The sequence below is a fragment of the Salvelinus namaycush genome, chromosome 11 (assembly GCF_016432855.1).
Source record: "Salvelinus namaycush isolate Seneca chromosome 11, SaNama_1.0, whole genome shotgun sequence".
NCBI classification, from domain to species: Eukaryota; Metazoa; Chordata; class Actinopteri; order Salmoniformes; family Salmonidae; genus Salvelinus; species Salvelinus namaycush.
Window position 1 is genome coordinate 10,884,802 of NC_052317.1, and position 25,647 is coordinate 10,910,448.

Below are 25,647 nucleotides of genomic sequence, written 5' to 3' on the forward strand. Positions count from 1 at the left end.
CTGTATGTGAATAAGCGCACTTAAACACTATTATTTACCGAATATACACACACACACCCCACTGGGCAAACACTGGTCGACTCAAGTAGTTTCCACATCATGTCAAAAAAGTCATCAACGTAAGGGAATATCACATTTTTTCACCCAATTGTTTTACCTAAATCCAATGAAATGGTGATATTTTTTGTTGATTTCATGCTGAATTCAAATTAGTTTACAACTCAACCAAATGTTAATAAAAACTAGATGATGAAATGAAGTATGTGCCCAGTATGAGACACACACTTCAATGAAGAATAAACTGACACTTCAACAAACTGAACTGGGCTGTGTGTATGCTTGAGTGTGTGTGTGTCACTCAGTCTATTCTTCATTACAAGTGATCTACTGTATATATACAGTATCTACAAAGAAACAGACAGAGGGGATACATTGTATCAAATTGTATTTGTCACATGCGCTGAATACAACTGTGAAATGCTTACTTACAAGCCTTTAACCAACAATGCAGTTCAATGTGAATAGTCCGAGTGGCCATTTGATTAATTGTTCAGCAGTCTTATAACTTGGGGGTAGAAGCTGTTAAAGAGCATTTTGCTCTTAGACTTGGCGCTCCGGTTACCTTCACTTTCTTGGGCACAGGGACAATGGTGGTCTGTTTGAAACATGTCGGTATTAGACTCGGTCAGGGAGAAGTTGAAAATGTCAGTGAAGACACTTGCCAGTTGGTCCATGCATGCTTTGAGTACACGTCCTGGTAATCCGTCTGGCCCCGTGAATGTTGACCTGTTTAAAGGTCTTGCTCACATCGACTACGGAGAGCGTGATCACGCAGTCGTCCAAAACAGCTGGTGCTCTCATGCATGCTTTAGTGTTGCTTGCCTCGAAGCGAGCATAAAAGGCATTTAGCTCGTCTGGTAGGCTCGCGTCACTGGGCAGCTCGTGGCTGTGTTTCCCTTTGAAATCCATAATATTTTTCAAGCCCTGCCACAACTGATGGGCGTCAGAGCCGGTGTAGTAGGATTCAATCTTAGTCCTGTATTGTTGCTTTGCCTGTTTGATGGTTCGTCTGTGGGCATAGCTGGATTTCTTATAAGTGTCCGGATTAGGGTCCTGCTCGTTGAAAGCGGCAGCTCTAGCCTTTAGCTCGGTGCGGATGTTGCCTGTAACCCATAGCTTCTGGTTGGGAAATGTAGATACGGTCACTGTTGGGACGATGTCGTCGATGCACTTATTGATGAAGCCGGCGACTGAGGTGGTATACTCCTCAATGCCATTGGATGAATCCTGGAACATATGTGCTAGCAAAACAGTCCTGTAGCGTAGCATCCATGTCATCTGACCACTTCCGTATTGAGTGAGTCACTGGTACTACTTGTTTTTAGTTTTTGCTTGTAAGCAGGTTTCAGGAGGATAGAATTATGGTCAGATTTGCCAAATGAAGGGCGAGGGAGAGCTTTGTTTGCGTCTCTGTGTGTGGAGTAAAGGTGGTGTAGAGTTTTTTTTCTTTCCCCTCTGGTTGCACATGTGACATGTTGGTAGAAATGAGGTAAAACAGATTTAAGTTTGCCTGCATTAAAGTCCCCGGCCACTAGGAGTGCCGCTTATGGCCTTATACAGCTCGTTGAGTGCGGTCTTAGTGCGGTGTGGTGGTAAATAGATGGCTACGAATAATATAGATTAGAACTCTCTTGGTAGATAGTGTGGTCTACAGCTTACCATAAGGTACTCTACCTCAGGCGATCAATACCTTGAGACTTCTTTAATATTAGACATTGCGCACCAGCAGTTATTGACAAATAGACACACACCTCCACCCCTCATCTTACCAGACGTAGCTGCTCTGTCCTGCCAATGCTCGGAGAAGCCAGCCAGCTCTATATTATCCGTGTCGTCGTTCAGCCAAGTCTTGGTGAAACATAAGATATTACAGTTTCTAATGTCCCGTTGGTAGGATAGTCTTAATCCTAGATCGTCCAGTTTGTTTTCTAATGATTGCACATTGGCCTATAATACGGAGGGAAGTGGTGGTTTACCTAATCGTTGGCACGTTCTTACAAGGCACCCTGCCCTGTAAGAATTCATTAACATGGGCTCAGTAATAGGTGTGCAGTCAAACACTGAGTGGAAACATTTGATCTCAAAAATGGTTTAATACTGTGTCTTTCAATCCAAGCACATTTCTAAGAGAGATGGAACAGCTTGGCCAAATAGATTAAGGGGCATTTTATTGAGGATGCAATTACCTAATAGGTTTTAACAGAAAAGAGGAAGGAAATACTGCAGAGGGAAAAGGAAACCATGTTTTTTCTTAGAAAATAACAGCCAATGTTTGACTAAGAACTCAACCAAAAAAAATGTGAATGGTTAGCTTATAGCTCTTCGGTTGGTTATTGCAAAGGATATTTTATCTGCCCGGAAACACAATATTAGACTGGTTAAGCATGAGAGATATGCCACCTCAGACCAGAAAGCCCGAGTGAGAAATAAGGAGTGATGAAAAATGGTTTCAAGCTCTAGGCCTATAAGACTGTAAAGAGTGATGGCTGTCTGCTGTTCCTATGAATAGCCCAGCGCAGCGGGGTTGTAGGCAGCCAAAATAGCCAAATTCCCCCAGTAAAAAGTAATGACGTCCATAGACTGGCTGCATCAGCACCACAGAATAGCAAGGGCATCATTTGTTTCCATGGCAACATTGACATAGGCTGTGAAGCAAGAGCATGTGAATGAATGGGGGGGAGGGGATCGAGGTTGTTGAAGACTGCAGTACAGGATGATGCGTGGGTGGTGAATGGAGGATCGGGCAGTATGTGTGTGTGTGATTGACTCTCACCAATAAGCACACACACACAATCTCCAGATTTACATCTTCCAGCATTCTTCAGAATATTATACATAAAAAATACATATGGTTAGGATGTCATCAATTAAAATAGGTTCCTTTAGTGAAATAATCTCCCTTTGATGTCTCTTTCTTGGAATAGATTACGCACACCAACCAAAAGTTTCCTATTTTGACAGAAACAACTGCATTTTTCCTTTATTCATCCATAAGCAGTATGGCATTTAAAATCAGGCTAGAATGTATGAGTCATGTCCCGAAACAGGGGTGTGGACTGAACACAAACCATGTTATTATGGTGAACAGATATCAACATGGGAGTGCCTTTATTATCAAATTCAATTCATGGATTCATATTTTGCTTTACATATGTGACGAAGCTGAGAAGATGGCTGAAGTGAGATGTAACAACATTTACCTTTTCTGTAATGAAGTTTATAAATGGCTAAATGCAAACTCTATCAGGTCCTATGAAGTTAAAGGCCTCTACAGCTGGCATTGCTCTATTCTGCTGAACCTGTCCTAATTTTGGGAGTTGGGAAAATCACTTTATTATTTACATTTTATTATATGCAAAGTGCCAATGTTACCAAATGAAGAGATTATAAATGCATGAGGAAAATACATTTGATAGTGAAAAGAAGACTTGAAATGCCTTATGAATACAAAACATTTATTCATATACATTTGCTATCTTCTGGCTTTAGACAGCCTTCACAAATTGATCATTGCATGTGTCATTTCAACAATAGACTAAGCAAATTAGTCAAGCCAATAAACTCAGGAGAATGAACTATGGGAGGATGCATGCAGGGTCAGCTCTAGCATTTTGGGGGCCCTGAGCAAGATTTGGTTGGGTACCCCCCCACCTTGCGGCAAAACAAGTTTTAAAGATATTTGGGCACAAAGAAAATGTTGCAATTTCATAACAAATTGCATGCAATTCTACAAATTTTGCCATGGAACAGAGATATTTGTTTTCTCCGGTTTAAAGCTAATTTCCTGCAATTCTACACATTTTGCCATGACTTATGTCATGTTAGTATGATATCTGAGTGAGAATGACTAACAAAATGAATGGGGCCCCCCTGCCCTGTGTGCCCAATCAGTAATCGGCCATGATTACTACAAGTTTAGATAGCTGGCTAGACTAACTACCAATCTCAAAATTGTTAGCTGACAAAGGGAAGCCCAGCCTCGAGCTACCCAGTGACACAAGCCTATTAGACTAGCTAAATTACTTCCATGCACACTTCGAGGCAAGCAACACTGAAGCATGCATAAGAACACCAGCTGTTGCGGACGACTGTGTGATCACGCTATCCGTAGTCGATGTGAGTAAGACCTTTAAACAGATCAACATTCACAAGGCCGCAGGACAAGATGGATGACCAGGACGTGTACTCAGAGTATACGCTGACCAACTGGCAAGTGTCTTCACTGACATTTTCAACCTGTCCCTGACCTACATGCAGACCACCAAAGTCCCTCTGCCCAAGAATGGCAAGGTAACCTGCCTAAATGACTACCGACCCGTAACACTCACGTCTGTAGCCATGAAGTGCTTTGAAAGGCTGGTCAATGCTCACATCAACACCATCATCTCAGAAACCCCAGACCCACTCCAATTCGCATACCGCCCCAACAGATCCACAAATTACGCAATCTCTATTGCACTCCACACTGCCCTTTCCCACCTGGACAAAAGGAACCCCTACGTGAGAATTCTGTTAAATGATTACAGCTCAGCATTCAACACCATAGTGCCCTCAAAGCTCATTACTAAGCTAAGGACCCTAGGACTAAACTCCTCCCTCTGCATCTGGATCCTGGATTTCCAATTGGCTGCCCCAAGGTGGTAAGGGTAGGCAACAACACACCTGCCACGCTGATCTTCAGCATGGTGGCCCCTCAGGGGTGCGTGCTTAGTCCCCTCCTGTACTCCCTGTTCACCCACGACTGTGTGGCCAAGCACAACACCATCTTTAAGTTTGTCGATGACACAACGGTGGTAGGTCTGATCACCGACAAGCTTCCTGCCATCCAGGACCTCTATACCAGGAGGTGTCAGAGGAAGGCCCTAAAACTTGTCAAGGACTCCAGCCACCCTAGTCATAGGCTGGACCTAAGTCTATGTCCAAAATGCTCCTTAAGAGCTTCTACCCCCAAGCCATAAGACTGTTGAACAGTCAAGTGACTACTCTATTTGCATTATCTGCCCCTTTTTAAAACTCTGCTGCTACTCGCTGTTTATTATCTATGCATAGTCACTTTACACATTACCTACATTGACAGTCACTCAATTATCCATGTCAAATCAAATTGTATTTGTCACTTGTGCCGACTACAACAAGTGTAGACATTACCGTGAAATGCTTACAAGCCCTTAACCAACGATGCAGTTTTAAGAAAAATAAGATTAAAAAATGATTTACTAAATAATCTAAAGTAAGAGAAAATAGGTAACACAATCAAAGAACAATAACGAGGCTATTTACAGGGGGTACCGGCACCAAGTCAATGTGCGGGGTACAAGCATCTCCAATCCAAAAGGAAATCTAGAATCGGCTTCCTATTTCGCAACAAAGCATCCTTCACTCATGCTGCCAAACATACCCTCGTAAAACCGAAAGCATACAGGTCGCAGTAGTGGGTAGTATATGGGGCTTTGGTGACAAAACGGATGATACTGTGATAGATTGCATCCAATTTGCTGAGTAGAGTGTTGGAGGCTATTTTGTAAATGACATCGCCGAAGTTGAGGATCGGTAGGATAGTCAGTTTTACGAGGGTATGTTTGGCAGCATGAGTGAAGGATGCTTTGTTGCGAAATAGGAAGCCAATTCTAGATTTAATTTTGGATTGGAGATGCTTAATGTGGGTCTGAAAGGAGAGTTACAGTCTAACCAGACACCTATGTAGTTGTCCACATATTCTAGGTCAGAACCGTCCAGAGTAGTGATGCTGGACGGGCGGGCAGGTGCGGGCAGCGATCGGTAGGTAAAGCCCCTTCCTTATCTCAGCTCACTGGTCACCATAGCAGCACCCACCTGTGGCAAGCGCTCCAGCAGGTATAATGCACTGGTCATCCCCAAAGCCAACACTTACTTTGGCCGCCTTTCCTTCCAGTCCTCCCAATAACTGGAACGAATTGCAAAAATCACTGAAGCTGGAGATTCATATCTCCCTCACTAACTTTAAGCATCAGCTGTCAGAGCAGCTCACAGGTCATTGCACCTATACACAGCCCATCTGTAAAAAGCCCACCCAACTACCTCATCCCCATATTGTTGTTTATGTTTTTGCTCCTTTGCACCCCAGTATCTCTACTTGCACATTCATCTTCTGCTCATCTATCACTCCGGTGTTTAATTGCTAAATTGTAATTATTTCGCCACTATGGCCTATTTATTGCCTTACCTCCCTAATCTTACTTAATTTGCACACACTGTATATAGACTTTTCTATTGTGTTTTGACTGTACTTTTGTTTATTCCATGGGTAACTCTGTGTTTGTGTCGCACTGCTTTGCTTTATCTTGGCCAGGTCGTAGTTGTAAAGGAGAACTTGTTCTCAACAAGCCTACCTGGTTAAATAAAGGTGAAATAAAAAATTTAAAAACAGATTAGTCGAGGTAATTGAGGTAATTTGTATGTGACTGACAAAACAAGAGAGAAACTGCCAAATGATGCGCATCCTGATGTATTCTACTATTGTTACTCTCGATAGCAAATTGCGTTCCTAAAATTACTCATATTTTTTTGTTTTTATTTTATTTATCTATTGGGTTGGTGGCCCCCTATTGGTCGAGAGAGCCGGCCCTGCATGCATTCCATTACAGTAGATGGCGATAGACGGCTGGATGTTGAGGTGTACAGTGTTGTCAAAGCGTCGAAGAAAGAACGAGAACGCTTGAGCTCCTGCAAAATAACGAATCAATAGATAGAGAAAGAGAATCGAGGAGGAATTCCCAACTCAACGGCGTTCAGAAATAATTGATGACATCTTTGCAGAATTTACAATAACTCACAAATTATGGCGACTAAAAGCACGGTAATAGTGACAGGTAATTAATTTATGTAAATTGCTGATAGTTTGCTGTCAGTTTTCACTAAACTGTTGATTGAAATTAGTTGCCTGCACTATTTGAGCCATAAGAATAACAATTTTAGGTTTGAATGACTTTAGCCTATAGTGTTGTGTTTCTACACCTTGAAACTAAATTATTTTTAAACTACTGTACAGTATTCTCATCTTCCATTCAGGAAATGTCTGTCTGTCAGGTAGCCGACGAAACTCAACTCCGCGATTTACAATGGAGTTGAGCGTCGACTAGTGTGGCCCGACTGGAGCTCCGACGCCACATAAAATGATTTCAAGCACCTGAAGAATAGCCCGCAATTACACAGAACAATGTCTAATTGCGGGCTATTCTTTGGGTGCTGATATCAGTCGTTTTTAAAATAAAAAACGTCATCTTTATGTGACTTCGAAGCTCCGGTCCCCCCACACTAGTTCTCGCTCAACTCCATGTAATCGGCTATCTGTCAGGTTGAAATCTATGATTTGTGATGAAGCAGAAGAGCAAACCAACCAATGACAAGCATATCAAGACAGAGGCGGCAATGTAGCCATTCAGCCATTCATGGATACATTGTTGCGTTGTGATACTCCTGTGAATTATGTAGGCTACAGTCGTATTGACAAGAAGTCTGGTTTTAGGGTGCTCATCTCCTATACAACTAAAACGAAAATTATAGCAGCCTATAGTGTCATCTCATCTATAAACCCATGCACTGATTGGCATATATTGTTTGACAATTGACTGTACGTGTCAGCTGTTGTAATGGATAATATTTAACTTGATCTAACCTTTAGACTTTGAATGAAGAGTCTTGTCACTCTCATTCACATAGGCCTAGAGTGATAAAGCAGCCAGCTATAAAAACAGTGTTTCCCTCCGGCACTGGTGTTGCTATGCGATGACTTTAAAAGGCTATCAATATCATCTATATTTTGTTTAGGGTTTGAACCTTTTGGAGATCACACCATCAATGCTAGCTGGGTGGCCGTACAGGTGCGTGAGTTTGAGTGTTCTGCATGGCGCATCATTGCATCATTAGGCGGTCTAATCTTATTGGTAACAACTTACATTGATTACACTTGTACATGAGTAGTAACACTGCTATTATTTAGTAGCAGAATTGTATCACATGAAATGTAATTTAGTAATTACATAGTAACACTTTTATTATTTAGTAACACAATTGTATAACATTAAATGTAATTTAGTAATTACGTAGTAATGGAGTTTAGCGTTTTTCTTTATTACACAAGTGGAATAAAGAATAGCACTAATACCTATTTAACAATGTGTGAATGTTGTTACTACAGTTATTAGTGTTATCATGACACACTACACAGGTATAAAATCAACAGGTTTTAAAACAATGATGCACAATAAATAACTCGAGGTATAATAAAGCTTTAGCAAATAAAATTGGGTTTGTGGTTTCTCGCACCCTTCCTGTTTCCTCTGTGTACAGGAACTGGAGAGGTTAGGCTTGGCTCAGAATGTGGATCTGCACGTCTGTGAGGTGCCAGTGGAGTACCAGGCAGTTCAAAGTCTGCTTCCATCTCTATGGAAACAGCACCAGCCACAGGTAGCCAAAAGAAATCAGGGCAAGAGTCAAGTGTTGTTCCTCACTTTATACGTATTTATGGCATGGTATAAAAGCCCTGACGTAGTGTCTAGGTGCACAGTCTGCACACTTACTATATGACATACTGTAGGCTATTTATTTCTACTGTATGATGTAAACATAATGACATAATTTGTTGTCTTTATTGATATTACTCAGTAGCTCATGTTACAGTGAATACAATAATCTCTTTAAATTCCTGCTAACAACCCCCACCCCACACATCCTCTTCTCCGTTGGTCAACAGTTGGTGGTCCATGTCGGAGTCTCTGGCATAGCCACCACGGTCACCCTGGAGAAATGTGGTCGCAACCACGGCTACAAGCGGGTGGACAACTGCAGCTTCTGTCCAGACTCTCAGTGCTGTATGGAGGGGGGCCCTGAATGCATCGATTCAGTCATAGACATGGACCTGGTATGCAAGAGGGTCAACTCCTCAAGGCTGGGTGTGGCAGTGTCAGTATCAAAGGACGCAGGCCGGTGAGTGGTGTGCTCGACTCTACTTTCAATCAACCAATCATACTGTATACATCTGGCCCTTCTTTGGACACTGTGCTGACAAATCTCCAAACAAGCTTCAACGCCATACAACACTCCTTCTGTGGCATCCAACTGCTTTTACGTGCTAGTAAAACCAAGTGCATGCTCTTCAACTGATTGCTGCCCGTACCCTCCCGCCCGACTAGCATCACTACTCTGGACGGTTCTGACCTAGAATATGTGGACAACTACAAATACCTAGGTGTCTGGTTAGACTGTAAACTCTCCTTCCAGACTCACATTAAGCATCTCCAATCCAAAATTAAATCTAGAATCGGCCTCTAATTTCGCAACAAAACCTCCTTCACTCATGCTGCCAAACATACCCTCGTAAAACTGACTATCCTACCGATCCTTGACTTCGGCGATGTAATTTACAAAATAGCCCCCAACACTCTACTCAGCAAACTGGATGTAGTCTATCACAGTGCCATCCGTTTTGTCACCAAAGCCCCATATACTACCCACCACTGCGACCTGTATGCTTTCGTTGGCTGGCCCTCACTACATATCCGTCGCCAAACCCACTGGCTCCAGGTCATCTATAAGTCTTTGCTAGGTAAAGCCCCTTTCTTATCTCATCTCACTGGTCACCATAGTAACACCCACCCGTAGCACGCGCCCCAGCAGCACTGGTCATCCCCAAAGCCAACACTTACTTTGGCCGCCTTTCCTTCCAGTTCTCTGCTGCAAATGACTGGAACGAATTGCAAAAATCTCTGAAGCTGGCGTCTTATATCTCCCTCTCTAACTTTAAGCATCAGCTTACTGATCACTGTACCTGTACACAGCTAATCTGTAAATAGCACACCCGACTACCTCATCCCATATCCCATATTTTTACTTACCTTTTTGCACCCCAGTGTCTCTACTTGCACATCATCATCTGCACATCTATCACTCCAGTGTTAATGCTAAATTGTAATTATTTTCACCTCTAGGGCCTATTTATTGCCTACCTCCCTACTCTTCTACATTTGCAGACACTGTACAAAGATTTTATATATTTTTTCCTTTTGTGTTATTGACTGTACGTTTGTTTATGTGAAACTCTGTGTTGTTGTTTTTGTCGCACTGCTTTGCTTTATCTTGGCCAGGTCGCAGTTGTAAATGAGAACTTGTTCTCAACTAGCCTACCTGGTTAAATAAAGGTGAAATAAAAAAAATACAGCACTATTTATGATCCTTTACTTTTTTTCAATGAAACTCCATTAAAGGGATGGTTTACTCAAATTACAAATGTATTCTATCTATGAACATCCAAATCTGTAATTGTAGCATACTTTTTAGGTACTGATAAGATAGTGTTATGTCATAGTTTGGGTGGTGTATGCCTTTATAATCTGAATTTCTAATTTAAGTTTCCGCTTCAGAAATCCCATTCACCTGAATGGCAAATCCATTGATTCTGATAAAAGCTAATTCCTCTTTTTGTCTCTCTTACCCTAACTCAACCATTGTCCCTGTCAGATACCTATGTGACTACACCTACTACACGTCACTGTACCTGGGGAATGGCAGGTCAGCGTTTGTGCACGTTCCTCCTCTGGGGAAGCCTTACAATGCCCAGGACCTAGGCAGAGCCTTGCAGGCCATAGTGGGGGAGATGCTGGAGCTTGTGGGTCAAGCTGAGGATGATGACCACCACCACCACCACTGCAGCCACCAGCACCATCAGCACGCTCACTAAAGAAGGACTTCCGGTGACCTTTGTCCTCAACTCACTGCTGCTGTCCTCAATGGACAGATAAAGCACTTAAACATCATCAGCATCTACCCATGGTAGTCTGGGGAGCGTTAGCTAAAGAGAGGGGCATCGGCACTCCCCTGTTGTAGAAACTAGAGAAAGGAAGACTATATGAATAAACATAGGCAGAGCCATGGCTCTATCCATGGATAGTATATCTATGGCTCTGGGTATGGATATTTGACTGCATTCCACAAACAGAGTACTGGTCCAATGAACGGTGCTGTAGATGAGAGAAACATCTTTGTATATCCAGTGTGCACGGACGTGTGCTTTTAAGCCACGTCCTCCTGACAGCTATACTATTGGCTGCTTCTCACTATTTTCAATAGTTCCCCCTTTAGTTCCTTATTCACCTCACCAATCACTCTCGCTTTGACATTATGGTTAATGTAGTGTGCCGTTTATTGGACCAGCTCCAGCTCCCCCTTTGTCGTGTCATTAATATTTGTTGTGAAATTATACAATATCTGTATATTACTATAGTGTACAATATAAGGAGGAAACAATATGTTTTCTTTGATAAATGTACCTCAATCATGTGTTAATATCTCAGGTAATTTATTGCATATACAATCAATATTTATAATGATATGACATTTTTTATCTTGTGTTCGGTATCTGTATTCTCTACTTCAGAATATGGAACAGGTCTAATGCTGTGATTAAATCACTCATGTCAGAGTTAGCCTTTTCTGTATTTTTGTAAGAAATTCACAAAATAACTATTGCTGTAGTGTATATGGTAGTACAGTACCTGATGTTCTTCATTACATCTATTGCAAATGAAAAGCATTCAGTTGAATGTCATCTGACATAATATCATCAGGAAGGGTAAGCACTTGTGCTAAACAATTTCTGACTGTACCATAAAGCTCAGTGGACTGACTGTACAGTGGGCCGAATCAAGGATGGTGAAAAATATTGACTTTTGTGTAAACGTCATGGACACTCCTGTGCTCTATGCATTTGTTCTGCGGTGCAAGGTGTTACGTCATTATTTCGAGTGGGAGTTGAGGCTCTCGATCCCGTATCTTGTCAGTTCTTTATTCATTTGCGCAGGTTTTTCGATATTTTTTCAAGTACACTTTTGGCAGGGATATCTACACATTGCTGAGTTAGCTACTGTACCTAAAATATAATTCTGAAATATCACTGTTGGTGGAGAACATGAGTGTTGAGGCGTACGGGCCGAGCTCGCAGACTCTCACGTTCCTGGACACCGAGGAAGCAGACTTGCTTGGAGCAGATACCCAGGGTTCGGAATATGAGTTCACAGATTTTACCCTACCGAGCCAGACTCAAACAGGCCAGACTCAGAGTCAGTTGGACAACCAGGTTCGTGGAATAATTGTTGCCTGCTTTGTGGAAATCTAGCTAACAGCGTCCTTGATATGGATCTTGGAGGTAGCTAGCTAGTTAGCAGAAGCTGCTAGGTTAGCATAGCTAGTTGTCGAGCTACATAGAAAACACATGCATCTGCCCCACAGGCCACGCAGCTGGCTAACGAATTAGCTTAGCCAGAATGTTTACATAATGATTTAGCATGCTTACATTAGTTAATATGCGTTCTGAGATGGACACCAGCATTATTTGACGAGCAGTCTCATTTTCTTGATAAGGTAGCCATGACTATACCATGTATCTGCATGACAGTCACAACAGGTAGTTGGTATGCTTTAGATACTAGGCATTTACGTTACTAGCTAGCTGCTGCGAGTTTGCTACAGCAAGTGCATTTAATAGCAAGTTAGCTAACTAGCTGTCAAATGCACTTTTAGCGAGAACCTTTTTATTTGTGGTGGTGTGTCCTTTTCCAAGTTATTTACATTATTTTGCCAGTGTCTTTAAATGTCCACGTTACTCTCCAGGTGAATGGGCCTGATGGAGTTCTGCAGAATGGGGAAGACTCTGTTGTAAAAGCAAGTCAACTCCTTGCAGAGTTGAACTTTGAAGAAGACGAGGAGGACACCTATTATACTAAAGACCTCCCAGTCCATGCATGCAGGTAATGTTCAGAAATACTTTTTAGTTCTGTCGGACAGATAACAAAAAGAAGGAAAAAAAGGTTTGAAGTGTTGATAGCTTGTTTTATCCGACTTTACCTTGCCCTAAACACCAATTTGTCATTGTTATTTTTTTCCTTTCGCCCAGTTACTGTGGCATTCACGATCCGGCATGCGTGGTGTATTGCAACACCAGCAAGAAGTGGTTTTGCAATGGACGCGGCAATACGTCTGGCAGGTAGGCTTCAAAGACCAACCAACCGGAGGTTGTTGACCTTCCATCTGTGGTGTATTTAGCTAAATGTAGTTGCCGTCTACTCGACGTGGGAGGCTGCACACATGAAGTAGAAATATGATACAAATGGAGACTGAATTGACTTATACCCTTTTAACATGGGTCAGAAAGACATTTACCTGAAATGTTGATATACCTACATTTCACAATTACATTTGAGTCATTTAGCAGACTCTCTTCTTCAGAGCAACTTACAGTAGGTAGTGAGTGCATACATTTTTGTGCTTTTTCTCTCATCTTTCATCTCAGTCACATTGTGAACCACCTGGTCAGAGCAAAGTCCAAGGAGGTGACTCTGCACAAGGACGGTCCTCTGGGGGAGACGGTGCTGGAGTGCTACAACTGTGGCTGTCGCAACGTCTTCCTCCTGGGGTTCATCCCCGCCAAGGCAGACTCTGTGGTGGTATTGCTTTGCAGGTAAAGCAGATCTATGGTGTTTGTTAACCTTCTTTATACCATTCTGTATCACAGTGATCAGATGCCCTGTTCTTGGGCCTTCCCAGACCCAATGGCTCTAATCATTGAATCAAAGAGATTTTGTAATAGAGTGCATTGATAGATGTAATGTGTGTGTTTTGGTAATGCAGGCAGCCATGTGCCAGTCAGAGCAGTCTGAAAGACATCAACTGGGACAGCTCCCAGTGGCAGCCGCTGATCCAGGACCGCTGCTTCCTCTCCTGGCTGGTGAAGATCCCCTCGGAGCAGGAGCAGCTTCGGGCCCGCCAGATCACCGCCCAGCAGATCAATAAGCTGGAGGAGCTCTGGAAGGTTCATAAGATGCCTTATTTAGCATAAGTTAGCCAGCAATTTACTATAGGCCAGTGGCCTACTACTTTGGTCCTTTTGATATAAAAGACAATTATAGAGCAGCAGTCTTTTAGTGGTTGTTGTTTGATTGTATCTGTCTGTCTTGGTGTCTTCAGGAAAACCCCACGGCCACTCTGGAGGACCTTGAGAAGCCCGGCGTGGACGAGGAGCCTCAGCACGTGCTGCTGCGCTATGAGGATGCCTACCAGTACCAGAACATATTTGGCCCCCTGGTCAAACTGGAGGCCGACTACGATAAGAAACTCAAAGAGTCCCAGGTAAGGCCAACTGTGTTCTGCTGGACTGTTCAGGCGAGCTCGTCCTGCTTTTGGATGTAAAGGCAGTTTTGGTTTTACATATTTGATTGATCTCTCTCTCGTCTGTTTGTTTCACAGACCCAAGACAATATAACTGTCAGGTGGGACTTGGGACTCAATAAAAAGCGGATTGCTTATTTCAGCCTTCCCAAGACGGACTCAGGTGGTAATTCCTTTTTATGTTCATCAACTTCACGTGTTCCATTCCATTCCGGCCACAACCTCCCCTCACATTCTCCCTGACGCGCATGCTGGCCTGTCTTATAGTCTAAGTCTGAATGTGTGTGTGTGCATGTACGATTACATTTTTGTATGATGAATGTTCTAAAATCTATCAATTCTATATTGTGCCTTTCATAAGCTAATTCCCTTTCCCTTGCGGTCCCTCTTTTCATTCTCTGTATTTCTGTAGACATGCGCCTGATGCAGGGTGATGAGATTTGCCTGAGGTACAAGGGAGATCTTGCCCCACTCTGGAAGGGTATTGGACATGTCATCAAAGTCCCAGACAGTATCCTTTTCATTGCTATGCTGTAACGTTGCTATCTTTTACTCTTCAGCATCTTGTGTGCCGCACAATTGATTTACGTAATTGTTTCTTTATTTGGCGTTCTCCTCTCAGTAGCACCACAGCATCTCCACATTAGTCTCTGGGATGAATAGGTGTAAGGTTTTGTGGTGTATTGTCCTTAATCCTTCCCTAATAGACTATGGCGACGAGATAGCCATCGAGCTGAGGAGCAGTGCTGGGGCTCCTGTGGAAGTACCACATAACTTCCAGGTTGACTTTGTGTGGAAGTCCACCTCTTTTGACAGGTAGGAATCTTCTGACACGTCAATATGTGATGCAATGGGTTGGGCTCAGCTTGCTTGACATGGGGACTTGTTTCAACTTTCCTCCAGGATGCAGAGCGCCCTGAAGACCTTTGCCGTGGACGAGACCTCTGTGTCCGGGTACATCTACCACAAGCTGCTGGGTCACGAGGTGGAGGATGTGGTCATCAAGTGTCAGCTGCCCAAACGCTTCACCGCCCAGGGCCTGCCTGACCTCAACCACTCACAGGTGGGTGTTATCGTAGACAGAATCTGAGTAGATTTGAGTTATTCCTTCGATCACGTTCGCTGACAGTTTGTCAGATGCCAACGTCGTGTGTCGTCACGTAGGTGTATGCTGTGAAGACCGTGCTGCAGCGTCCTCTCAGTCTCATCCAGGGCCCCCCTGGCACGGGGAAAACGGTCACCTCTGCCACTGTAGTCTACCACCTGGCCAGACAGGGCAACGGGTAAGATGTGCTCACTTAATAGGGGACACCATATACAGTACTTAGTAAATAACTTTCACTACAAGAGTGGCTACATTAGTATTGGTAGAGGTCATCACTACAAATGACACATTGTTCTCAGTTGACTAACCAAAAGGTTAATAAAAGCACCTTTATCCATCCCTAACACCAGTTGCGTTTGTGTGTGTGTGTCCTCAGGCCAGTGCTGGTGTGCGCTCCCAGCAACATCGCGGTGGACCAGCTGACTGAGAAGATCCACATGTCGGGCCTGAAGGTGGTGAGGCTCTGTGCCAAGAGCAGAGAGGCCATCGACTCCCCTGTGTCCTTCCTGGCTCTGCACAACCAGATCCGCAACATGGACAGGTAACCTGGGACTGCTACCCGGGGAGGGATGGTTTCTTTATCTCATCAGGTGTCCTGTTAACTAGTGACAAAGGATCGATTCCACTTGAGAACTTGGCAATGGGCCACGAGAGTTACTCAGTTTGAAAGCATAGATGTGCAGGTCATGTTCCCGAGGTCTTTCCTCTGTCTTACACCTTCATTATAGGCTACATAATTCCAGCACAGTAAAGAGCACTGGTTTCTCAGTTTGTGTTTTGCTGTATCTGTGTGCAGTATACCAGAGCTTCAGAAGCTGCAGCAGCTGAAGGACGAGACTGGGGAGCTGTCCTCCTCTGATGAGAAGCGCTACAGGGCCCTGAAGCGCACCGCCGAGAGGGAACTACTCACGGTAACGCCTGCTCCTTTTCCACACTCCCTTAAAACAAAGTCCTAAAAATGTCTTAATTCCACTGTGAATAAATATCTACTTCAAGTTGATTATGACTGACCACGACTCCCTTCACTCCCATCTCTGCTCCTCAGAATGCTGATGTGATCTGCTGTACCTGTGTGGGAGCAGGGGACCCCCGCCTTGCCAAGATGCAGTTCCGCTCCATCCTCATTGATGAGAGCACGCAGGCCACTGAGCCCGAGTGCATGGTGCCTGTCATACTGGGGGCCAAACAGGTACGTCTCAGTCTCTTAAGGAATCTCAAAACTCTAAGAAAAATTATGCCCAGTCACTTAGTTCAATGACAGGCCCCAACTTTTCTCTGTTTCTCGTACAGAATGTTTATCAATAGTTGTTGCTGATGGAAACGTGTAGTGTCATTTATTGCCTGCAGGTGTCTGTGCTTGGTTGAATTCGACATTGTTGCAGGTGCAGAACACTGAGTGAGGCACTCTACCTACACCCAATGCTAGTTCCCAAACCACACGACATTAGATTTGAATTGGAATCACCTTTCTGTTCATACTAAATCTAGGATTTCTCTGTTTCTCTCCAGCTGATTCTGGTGGGAGACCACTGCCAGCTGGGTCCAGTAGTGATGTGTAAGAAGGCAGCCAAAGCGGGCCTGTCCCAGTCCCTGTTTGAGCGTCTGGTGGTGCTGGGCATCAGGCCCATCCGTCTGCAGGTGCAGTACCGTATGCACCCAGCCCTCAGCGCCTTCCCCTCCAACATCTTCTACGAGGGCTCCCTGCAGAACGGAGTCACCGCGGGTAAGTCGCTGAGGGAGAAGGGTTCGGGGCCAGTTTGTAGAACCCTCACAAACAGAGGTTAGGGTTAGCTTATTCTGCTGATGTGCTTGGCCATCAAGCGGGAAATGGACTCCCTGCTGTCTACTAACTAGATGGGAAGTTTACATAATCTGTCTCGAAAGACCAAGAAAACAACAACCATGTATTGCTTTATAACAGCAAGTTTTTACTAAGTTTGAACAAGGTGGAAAACACCGAAAACAAAGCTAAAACATGTCATTGGCTTCTACACTTAATTCTGGATTAACCTTAATGTAAATGTACTAGCTCTCCCCATCTTGACCCCTTTCTTTTATTTATACAGCTGACCGCATCAAGAAAGGCTTTGACTTCCAGTGGCCTCAGCCAGACAAACCCATGTTCTTCTATGTGACCCAGGGCCAGGAGGAAATCGCAAGCTCCGGAACCTCCTATCTAAACAGGTATTTGACAAATGGAAGCATTTGTCATTTTTTGACCAAATCTTTTTCTTTTCTTTTTGTGACTAAGCTTTTCTTCTCTCTTTCTCTCTGTGTACAGGACTGAGGCTTCCAACGTGGAGAAGATCACCACCAGGCTGCTCAAGGCCGGGGCCAAGCCTGACCAGATAGGCATCATCACCCCCTACGAGGGCCAGAGGTCCTACCTGGTGCAGTACATGCAGTTCAGTGGCTCTCTCCACACCAAGCTCTACCAGGTACAGCATGCTCACAGGGTTAGGGAGAAAGAACGTAAAAATAATGGCACGCCACTGTGGCACTCAAGTCTGTGCAGTGCTATCTGCAGTGACTTTAAAAAAAAAAAATGGCTACCTTTACTGTTTTTAAGTGGAGGCCAGATGGTGATTGGAACAGTACTAGTTCGTAGTTTCTCTGTCTCTTGGCTGTCCCCAGGAGGTGGAGATAGCCAGTGTCGATGCCTTCCAGGGCAGAGAGAAGGACTTCATCATCCTGTCCTGTGTCAGAGCCAACGAGCACCAGGGCATCGGCTTCCTCAACGACCCACGACGTCTCAACGTGGCTCTCACCAGGGCCAGGTAAATAACACCGGGACATGTGCAGTCCCTCAGTCTCCTGATGCTCAACAGACAATTAAAAACATCTTATCATCCTGTCTTTTTTTTTAAATAACTTTTGCAAGACTATTTGAATGTTTGTCTTTGGCGTTATGTCAACGTTTTGCTGTGAGGATTCACAAATGATCATTACTCTGACAGTAAAGGAACTGTAAAGGAACTGTGTCCTGTGTGTAGGTATGGGGTTATCATCGTGGGCAACCCCAAGGCCCTGTCCAAGCAGCCTCTGTGGAACCACCTGCTCAACTACTACAAGGAGCAGAAGGTTCTGGTGGAGGGACCCCTCAACAACCTGAGGGAGAGCCTCATGCAGTTCAGCAAGCCTCGCAAGCTGGTCAACGCCGTCAACCCTGTGAGTCTTGTCCGGCCCCTTGAACACGCGCGTGTGTCTGACCGTGTACATGTTTATGCGGGTTGCACAGTGTTTTCCCGATTCTACTTCAGTGTAGACGGTACACCGTTATATAAAAAAAAGAACATGTGCGTCAGCTTCTGTTTCGACTTAGTGAGGTGTTTTTTTCTATGTGTGGGTTTTTCAGGGGGGCCGTTTCATGAGCACAGCCATGTATGATGCCAGGGAAGCTCTTATTCCTGGATCTGTGTATGACCGCAGCAGCACTGGTGAGAGGCGACGTCAAACTGTAAACTTGTGTGTCTTTGTACTTGTTTTGCCGTTGTCTAAAAATGGTCTCTTTTTTTCTCCCTTCAGCACGTACATCCAACATGTACTTCCAGACCCACGACCAGATTGGCATGATTGGCCCAGGCCCCATGGCCTCTTTGAACATCCCCATCCCCTTCAACCTGGTCATGCCCCCCATGCCCCCGCCAGGCTACCTGGGCCAGGTCAACGGCCCCCAAGCAGGCCGTGGCTGCGGTATGAAGGGTAAGGCGGGCGGAGGGGCACGAGGCGGGCGCCAGAGGAGCCGTGGTATGGCGAGCCATGGCGGGGGCAACGGGCAGCACGGCCACATGAGTGGCAGCCAGGCCAGCCAGGACCTGGGCTCCCAGCCCTTCTCCCAGGGACCCCTGACCCAGGGCTACATCACCATGAGCCAGCCCTCCCAGATGAGCCAGCCTGGCCTGTCCCAACCTGAACTCTCCCAGGTAAGTCAGCAGAACCCTTTACATATTCATCGTTTAGCAGACTTTTTGGTCTGACATAGACATACCAGGCATGAAAATCAGCAGGGTAATAGCTTCTCCTTTGTTGTTTTCCTTACAGGACAGCTACCTTGGCGATGAGTTCAAGTCCCAGATTGACGTGGCCCTCTCCCAAGACTCCACCTACCAGGGTGAACGAGCCTATCAACATGGTGTGACTGGACTGTCCCAGTACTAGAGTGTAAGACGACAGTTATCTGTGAACGTTTTGCACTGTACATTCTATGAGCTAAGCCAACAGTTACTGTAAGATGTTATTTAGTAATATCATAGTATCAGGTGGAGTAAGTAGGATACCAGAAGCTCTTTATCAGGGTATTACAATTATCTTTGTTTTTATTTTACTCTTAGGTCGTGGGAAAAGGAGCTAAGCCTGTGCTGAGCTTAGTTCGCCTGCATTTTAATCTGGGTAAAATCAAAAAAAGAAACATGGATACCCGTTTTCCACTGCTACAACTGAAGCACCACTGTGTGAAAGCAACAGGAGAGAGGCCGAGAGAAACCAACCAATCACGAGTGAGAGCAAAATGGGGGTTGAGCTGGACAGGACGAGCGAGTCAGAGGGAGGGAGAGAGAAGGCCCTGCTCGCACACGGAGACATGGAGAAGCAGCATACGTCGGAAGTAGCGCCATCGGAGAGACGGGTCCTTCGGTGATGATTTGAGGGTCGAAGGTTGTGGATCCTCTTGGGGGACACAGGAGTCACATCTCCGCGCCTCCCGGGACCACCAGTTAGTTGGCTGAGTTCCTTGCTCTTGGAGCAGAGAGACTGAGAAGAGGAGTTCTAACACAACCCTTCAAGCTCAATCCACAAAACCTTCTCCTGCCAGCCAGAGGGGGGGGAAAGCAGTCAGTCGATTTGGGAAAATTTCTAACCTCAAAGTTGAACCGTGCTCTGCATTTGAACATGTTTGAGAGAGGAGAGGGCTCGTGCGGACCAAGAGGTCGTGGTGGAACATCTCAAACGGAATCAAATGGTGCAGGAGTCGGGAAAGGATTCTGACCGTTCATCTTTTTCAGCTTTGAGTTGGAAAGTTTTCTACACGAGGTCTGTTGTTGCAGAGGTTCGGAAATAAGAAGCTTGTGAATTTCGCTGGCTTTCCGCTTGGGTCTTTCTCAAGGTGGTCTACTAAGGAAAAGTGGTGGAATGGCTCTTGGAAACTATTAAAGGAAGACATTATTGTCTCGAGATCCGAAGTGGTAGTTTTGCGAGACAAGTTTTCATTTTTTTCTGCTAAGTGTATCGTTCTGTAGTACAAAAAAAGAGTAAAAAGAATATCATAACCAACCTATTGTAATCGAATGAAGCAGTTATCACTTGATCTTCTAAATGACATCCAGATTATTAGTTTAAAAAGCATCACAGCTCCACAGACATGAAAGCGCTTGTAGGACGCAGATATCTTTTCCATGGCTACAATTCATTAACCCACAGTAAGCGAGGAAGTTATCCCTAGAGCCCTACGTTTAAACATGAAATTCTGTATTAAATCATGTTTTCCTTTTATTGGTCATGATTAGCCTAGCTTCAGATAAGAGGTGCTTCACATGGGAACATGAATTTCTGTGCAGAGAGGTTATAGAGATGAAGAGTGTGAATACTACAGTCATAAGACTGGAATTCTTGAAGTATAACTGACTACAAAGGAAGGTTGGAAGTGTCTGGCACCTGCTAAATGTAGGTATTCAGTGCTGGCTATCATTGGCCCTATATGAAAAAGATAACTGACATGAATGAGTTTCTTGACAGATGGGAGGCATTTCTGTCTGTGCCAGAGGACGTGAATTCATTTTGGTCCACGTTGGTCCACGTTGGTGTTGTAGACACAGGTAGTTTTTATTTAGTGCCCATTTTAAAGGGTGTGGTGTAGATTTGTCTAGCCCCCACCACATCTTGCCCCCTTTAAAAAATGTTGGGGGATGTGGTAGATTGTGTGAACTGTATTTTCCAGTTGAAGTTGACATTTGACTTTGCCCTCAATGTCCTTTAGTTTTGGTGAAAACGCCAATACTTACATCTTCAAACATGTAGTAGGCCTACCCTGTCACACGTAGAGAAACGATGTTGATGTAATTTGTATCATTGATGGTTAAGTTTCCCACGTGTAAAGTAGTATTTTGTGTAAGTCCTACTTCTGTCACTTCCCTGCCATGCAGTGCTTGACTTGGACTGAAATAGGTGCTGGTACTCATTTTGTGTGCCGGTACTGTTTATATTTAGGTGCAGGAGCTAGGGTTGGGCGGTATCCAGATTTTCTTAGTTTCTGTACCATACCGGGGTATACGGTATTACCGGAAGTGCACACAAGGGGCGCTATTTCAAAAGAATAATAACCACAAACCCCACCATACTGTGGGCAGTATTGAAAATCATACTGTCTGTATTTTGAAGTATATGGTATATCGCCCAAGACTAGCAGGACTCCACAATACTTTTGAGCTAATATTCTATAAGAGGTACAGCAGTTCAAGCAGTAGAACATTTTAGTTGCCGGGTCTCCGCTCCGGTGAGCTCCTGCCCAAGTCTAGCGCTGCTGCCATGTTCGTTTTAGGTCTGAGATCTTTCACTCTGATATTATGAAATGTGTGTAACCATCACTCAGTAATTGTAGTACCCTTCCTTCCATGCTTGTGATAATTAAGTATCATTTGACATTTTTCATGTCATTTTGTTGAGTCGTGAGAGGCTACGATTTTCAGAAGTCATAGTTGTATGCTAGTGACGTGGTTAAACAGTCTGTTATGAACACCTGTGGAAAGATGTTTAAGATGCCACCCATTCTGACTAAATGTTTGTACTTACCGAAATATCTGATGATATCTGTATCTTAAAGACATTAACCAGTTCCCTCAGATAAATTATGAAAATGTGTTATTTTCCCGTGACAACTATCCCTATCTGACAATATGTGTATGTCCCATTCAATAGTACACATCAATTGGCAGGTTTCATCACTAAACATTCATCTATTTTTGTTGTTCCTTTATGAAATCGGCCTATAATTTCAAAGGGGGAACTACTGAAGAGAAAGGAAATGTTGCTACAACTAAATGCAGAGGGTTGAAATTCAAGTAGATTAAATATCAGCAAATGGTCCTTTGAACTGTATTTGAAGATGAGCAAACAAAACACCACTTTTGAGTCCCCCATGAGGTACAGGGAATTTGGAATGCAAAGAACCTTCAATTAGGACATAAAAATAGCCAACCCCCCCCCCCCCCCCCCCCCCCCTGCTTGTCTGATCTTAATATTATTTGCCTCTGAGGGGGTTTTGTGTAGAAGTGAGCGAGGTGATATTTCTTTCTCTGTGGAAATTGTTTGACTATTATTGTAGTTCTTTGGTCATCTGTGTCGCTCAATGAAATATCATACTTGTAAAATCTTTGAAAAATAAAGGTTTGCTCCTTTTCGTTCATTTTAAGTGATTTAACGAGTCACTGGAATTATGATTAACTCAACTGCTACTAGCACTGAGCTTTATAGACTTGACATCTAGGCCCCATAGGTAATTGTGGAACCCAAATCTCAAGCTTAGGCCTACATGTGGACTTCAGAATTGTGTTCTCGTTAGTCTATTTTTGTAATTCCTTGTGTGGTGTTTTTGTTATTCACCTTCGCGGGTCTGATGGACCATAACAATTTACATAAAAATACTTAATACTTAGATGTTGCCTGATATATATTACAAGCAATATAGACAGCATACATGGTTCATATTTACCTCTGCTAGATCACATTTATCAATAAAAGCGCAAAAAAATGTGCAAACAAATCTATGATAATCATGACAGGTGGAATAAATCATGTTTATCTTGAACAAATATAAATGAAACAAGGTTTTCATCACTAATGTTTATTGCTTTGAACTGAACAAATTGGAAGGACAAATTTTTGTATTTTATGGAAACGATAAATGAGCCCCATTGAACACAGGCCGGTCTACACCACAAATGAAGGCCCATCCACACCACATGAGGGACAGAGTTTTACTGTGTGTGTTGTATATGCAGTTGAAGTCGGAAGTTTACATACACTTAGGTTGGAGTCCTTAAAACTCGTTTTTCAACCACTCCACAATTTTCTTGTTAACAAACTATAGTTTTGGCAAGTTGGTTAGGACATCTACTTTGTGCACGACGCAAGTAATTTTTCCAACAATTGTTTACAGATAGATTATTTCACTTAATTAATTCACTGTATCACAATTCCAGTGGGTCAGACGTTTACATACACTAAGTTGACAATGCCTTTAAACAGCTTGGAAAATTACAGAAAATGATGTCATGGATTTAGAAGCTTCTGATAGGCTAATTGATATCATTTGAGTCAATTGGAGGTGTACCTGTGGATGTATTTCAAGGCCAACCTTCAAATTCAGTGCCTCTTTGCTTGACATCATGGGAAAATCAAAAGAAATCAGCCAAGACCTCAGATAAAAAATTGTAGACCTCCACAAGTCTGGTTCATCCTTGGGAGCAATTTCCAAATGGCTGAAGGTACCACGTTCATCTGTACAAACAATAGTACGCACTTATAAACAGCATGGGGCCACGCAGCCGTCATACCGCTCAGGAAGGAGACGCGTTCTGTCTCCTAGAGATGAACGTAGAAGTGCAAATCAATCCCAGAAAAACATTTATATCCACAGTCAAACGAGTCCTATATCGACATAACCTGAAAGGCCGCTCAGCAAGGAAGAAGCCACTGCTCCAAAACCACCATAAAAAAGCCACACTACGGTTTGTAACTGGACATGGGGACAAAGATTGTACTTTTTGGAGAAATGTCCTCTGATCTGATGAAACAAAAATAGAACTGTTTGGCCATAATGACCACTGTTATGTTTGGAGGAACAATGGGGAGGCTTGCAAGCCGAAGAACTCCATCCCAACCGTGAAGCACGGGGGTGGTAGCATCATGTTGTGGGGGTGCTTTGCTGCAGGAGGGACTGGTGCACTTTACAAAATAGATGTCATCATGAGGGAGGAAAATTATGTGGATATATTGAAGCAACATCTCAAGACATCAGTCAGGAAGTTAAAGCTTGGTCGCAAATGGGTCTTCCAAATGGACAATGACCCTAAACATACTTCCAAAGTTGTGGCAAAATGGCTTATAAGGACAGCAAAGTCAAGGAATTGGAGTGGCCATCACAAAGCCCTGACCTCAATCCTATAGAACATTTGTGGGCAGAACTGAAAAAGCGTGTGTGAGCAAGGAGGCTTACAAACCTGACTCAGTTACACCAGCTCTGTCAGGAGGAATGGGCCAAAATTCACCCAACTTATTGTGGGAAGCTTGTGGAAGACTACTCAAAACGTTTGACCCAAGTTAAACAATTTAAAGGAAATGCTACCAAATACTAATTGAGTGTATGTAAACTTCTGACCCACTGGGAATGTGATGAAAGAAACAAAAGCTGAAATAAATCATTCTTCTATTATTCTGACATTTCACATTCTTAAAATAGGGTGGTGATCCTAACTGACCTAAGACAGGGAATTTTTACTAGGATTAAATGCCAGGAATTGTGAAAAACTGAGGTTAAATGTATTTGGCTAAGATGTATGTAAACTTCCGACTTCAACTGTAGTTACAGCAGACCAAGGTAGGAGAGTCAGAAACACACACATGAAACATCACACACTTCCGGTATTGGAGTTGTTGGTTCTGTGGGTCGGACGGATGGGGCACCAGCATCCTCCTCATGAATCCTCCTCACGATGGCTGCAGAAGCTGGGGTCCTTGGATTTTAGGTCTTACCAATGCCTTGCCCATCTCCTCGAGAAAGCCGTCTCCTCTGGAGCTTCCCTCTGTCCCAATCTGGGTTCAACATCATCCAGATGACAAATGCGCGTGTTGTATGAGCTGGTCTGGTGTCTCGGTTATCGAAGTGGATGATCTTGGAAATAATGTTTTCCGGAGACGTTGCATGGAAAAGTTCTCTGCCAGTTTCTGCATCCCACATGGATTCTGTGGATTCCGCATTGAATCTGAAAACACCAACAAGGATAAGAACCTCTAAAGTATGCATGTAAATGAGTTTGGTCCATCTCTCCCCAATAACACGCCTTCTCTCCATATTAGTGCAGTCCAGAATGATTTTCTGGATGGTTTCTGGGATGAACAGTTCAAAAGAAGACTATGTCCTGCACATGAGTAACTTCCATCCGCGTCGGTCCTGGTTGCATCCTTATCACATTGGCAGCCATGCGGGGTGGCTCATTCCTTGAGCAAGAAGACCATTCAATTTCAATTTTGTTTTACATCTGTATTTCTCCTCCTTCAGGCTGCTGATGATCTGG

The 25,647-nt window shown here is 43.8% G+C and overlaps 2 protein-coding genes across 3 annotated transcripts; both read left to right on the plus strand.

Annotated features, from left to right (window-relative positions):
* The first annotated feature begins 6,726 nt into the window (after positions 1-6,726).
* On the plus strand, positions 6,727-11,515 carry LOC120055806 (pyroglutamyl-peptidase 1-like). Its single transcript, XM_039003785.1, has 5 exons — positions 6,727-6,908; positions 7,867-7,919; positions 8,389-8,505; positions 8,792-9,024; positions 10,555-11,515. Exons 1-5 carry the CDS (start codon positions 6,878-6,880, stop codon positions 10,772-10,774), a joined length of 654 nt encoding a protein of 217 aa, XP_038859713.1. The 5' UTR covers positions 6,727-6,877; the 3' UTR covers positions 10,775-11,515.
* A 106-nt stretch (positions 11,516-11,621) lies between these two features.
* On the plus strand, positions 11,622-22,767 carry LOC120055805 (regulator of nonsense transcripts 1-like). Of its 2 annotated transcripts, none has more exons than XM_039003783.1 (23): positions 11,622-12,169; positions 12,703-12,839; positions 12,986-13,075; positions 13,382-13,549; positions 13,720-13,900; positions 14,056-14,217; positions 14,335-14,422; positions 14,669-14,767; positions 14,964-15,072; positions 15,160-15,319; positions 15,421-15,539; positions 15,738-15,902; positions 16,158-16,272; positions 16,407-16,550; positions 16,871-17,084; positions 17,428-17,545; positions 17,643-17,799; positions 17,996-18,138; positions 18,355-18,529; positions 18,717-18,798; positions 18,887-19,284; positions 19,403-19,522; positions 19,693-22,767. In XM_039003783.1, exons 1-22 carry the CDS (start codon positions 12,002-12,004, stop codon positions 19,517-19,519), a joined length of 3,309 nt encoding a protein of 1,102 aa, XP_038859711.1. In that variant the 5' UTR covers positions 11,622-12,001; the 3' UTR covers positions 19,520-19,522; positions 19,693-22,767. The 2 variants fall into 2 exon arrangements, with proteins under 2 accessions (XP_038859711.1, XP_038859712.1); XM_039003784.1 differs by having other exon boundaries at positions 14,335-14,419.
* The last annotated feature ends 2,880 nt before the right edge of the window (positions 22,768-25,647 follow it).

Coding starts and splice junctions, on each gene's coding strand:
- LOC120055806 (XM_039003785.1), top strand. CDS start 6,878: ATGGCGACTAAAAGCACGGTAATAGTGACAG. Junction 7,920..8,388: donor CTAGCTGGGTGGCCGTACAG/GTGCGTGAGTTT, acceptor CTCTGTGTACAG/GAACTGGAGAGGTTAGGCTT. Junction 9,025..10,554: donor GTATCAAAGGACGCAGGCCG/GTGAGTGGTGTG, acceptor TGTCCCTGTCAG/ATACCTATGTGACTACACCT.
- LOC120055805 (XM_039003783.1), top strand. CDS start 12,002: ATGAGTGTTGAGGCGTACGGGCCGAGCTCGCAGACTCTCACGTTCCTG. Junction 12,840..12,985: donor CTCCCAGTCCATGCATGCAG/GTAATGTTCAGA, acceptor CCTTTCGCCCAG/TTACTGTGGCATTCACGATC. Junction 18,139..18,354: donor GTGGCTCTCACCAGGGCCAG/GTAAATAACACC, acceptor TCCTGTGTGTAG/GTATGGGGTTATCATCGTGG.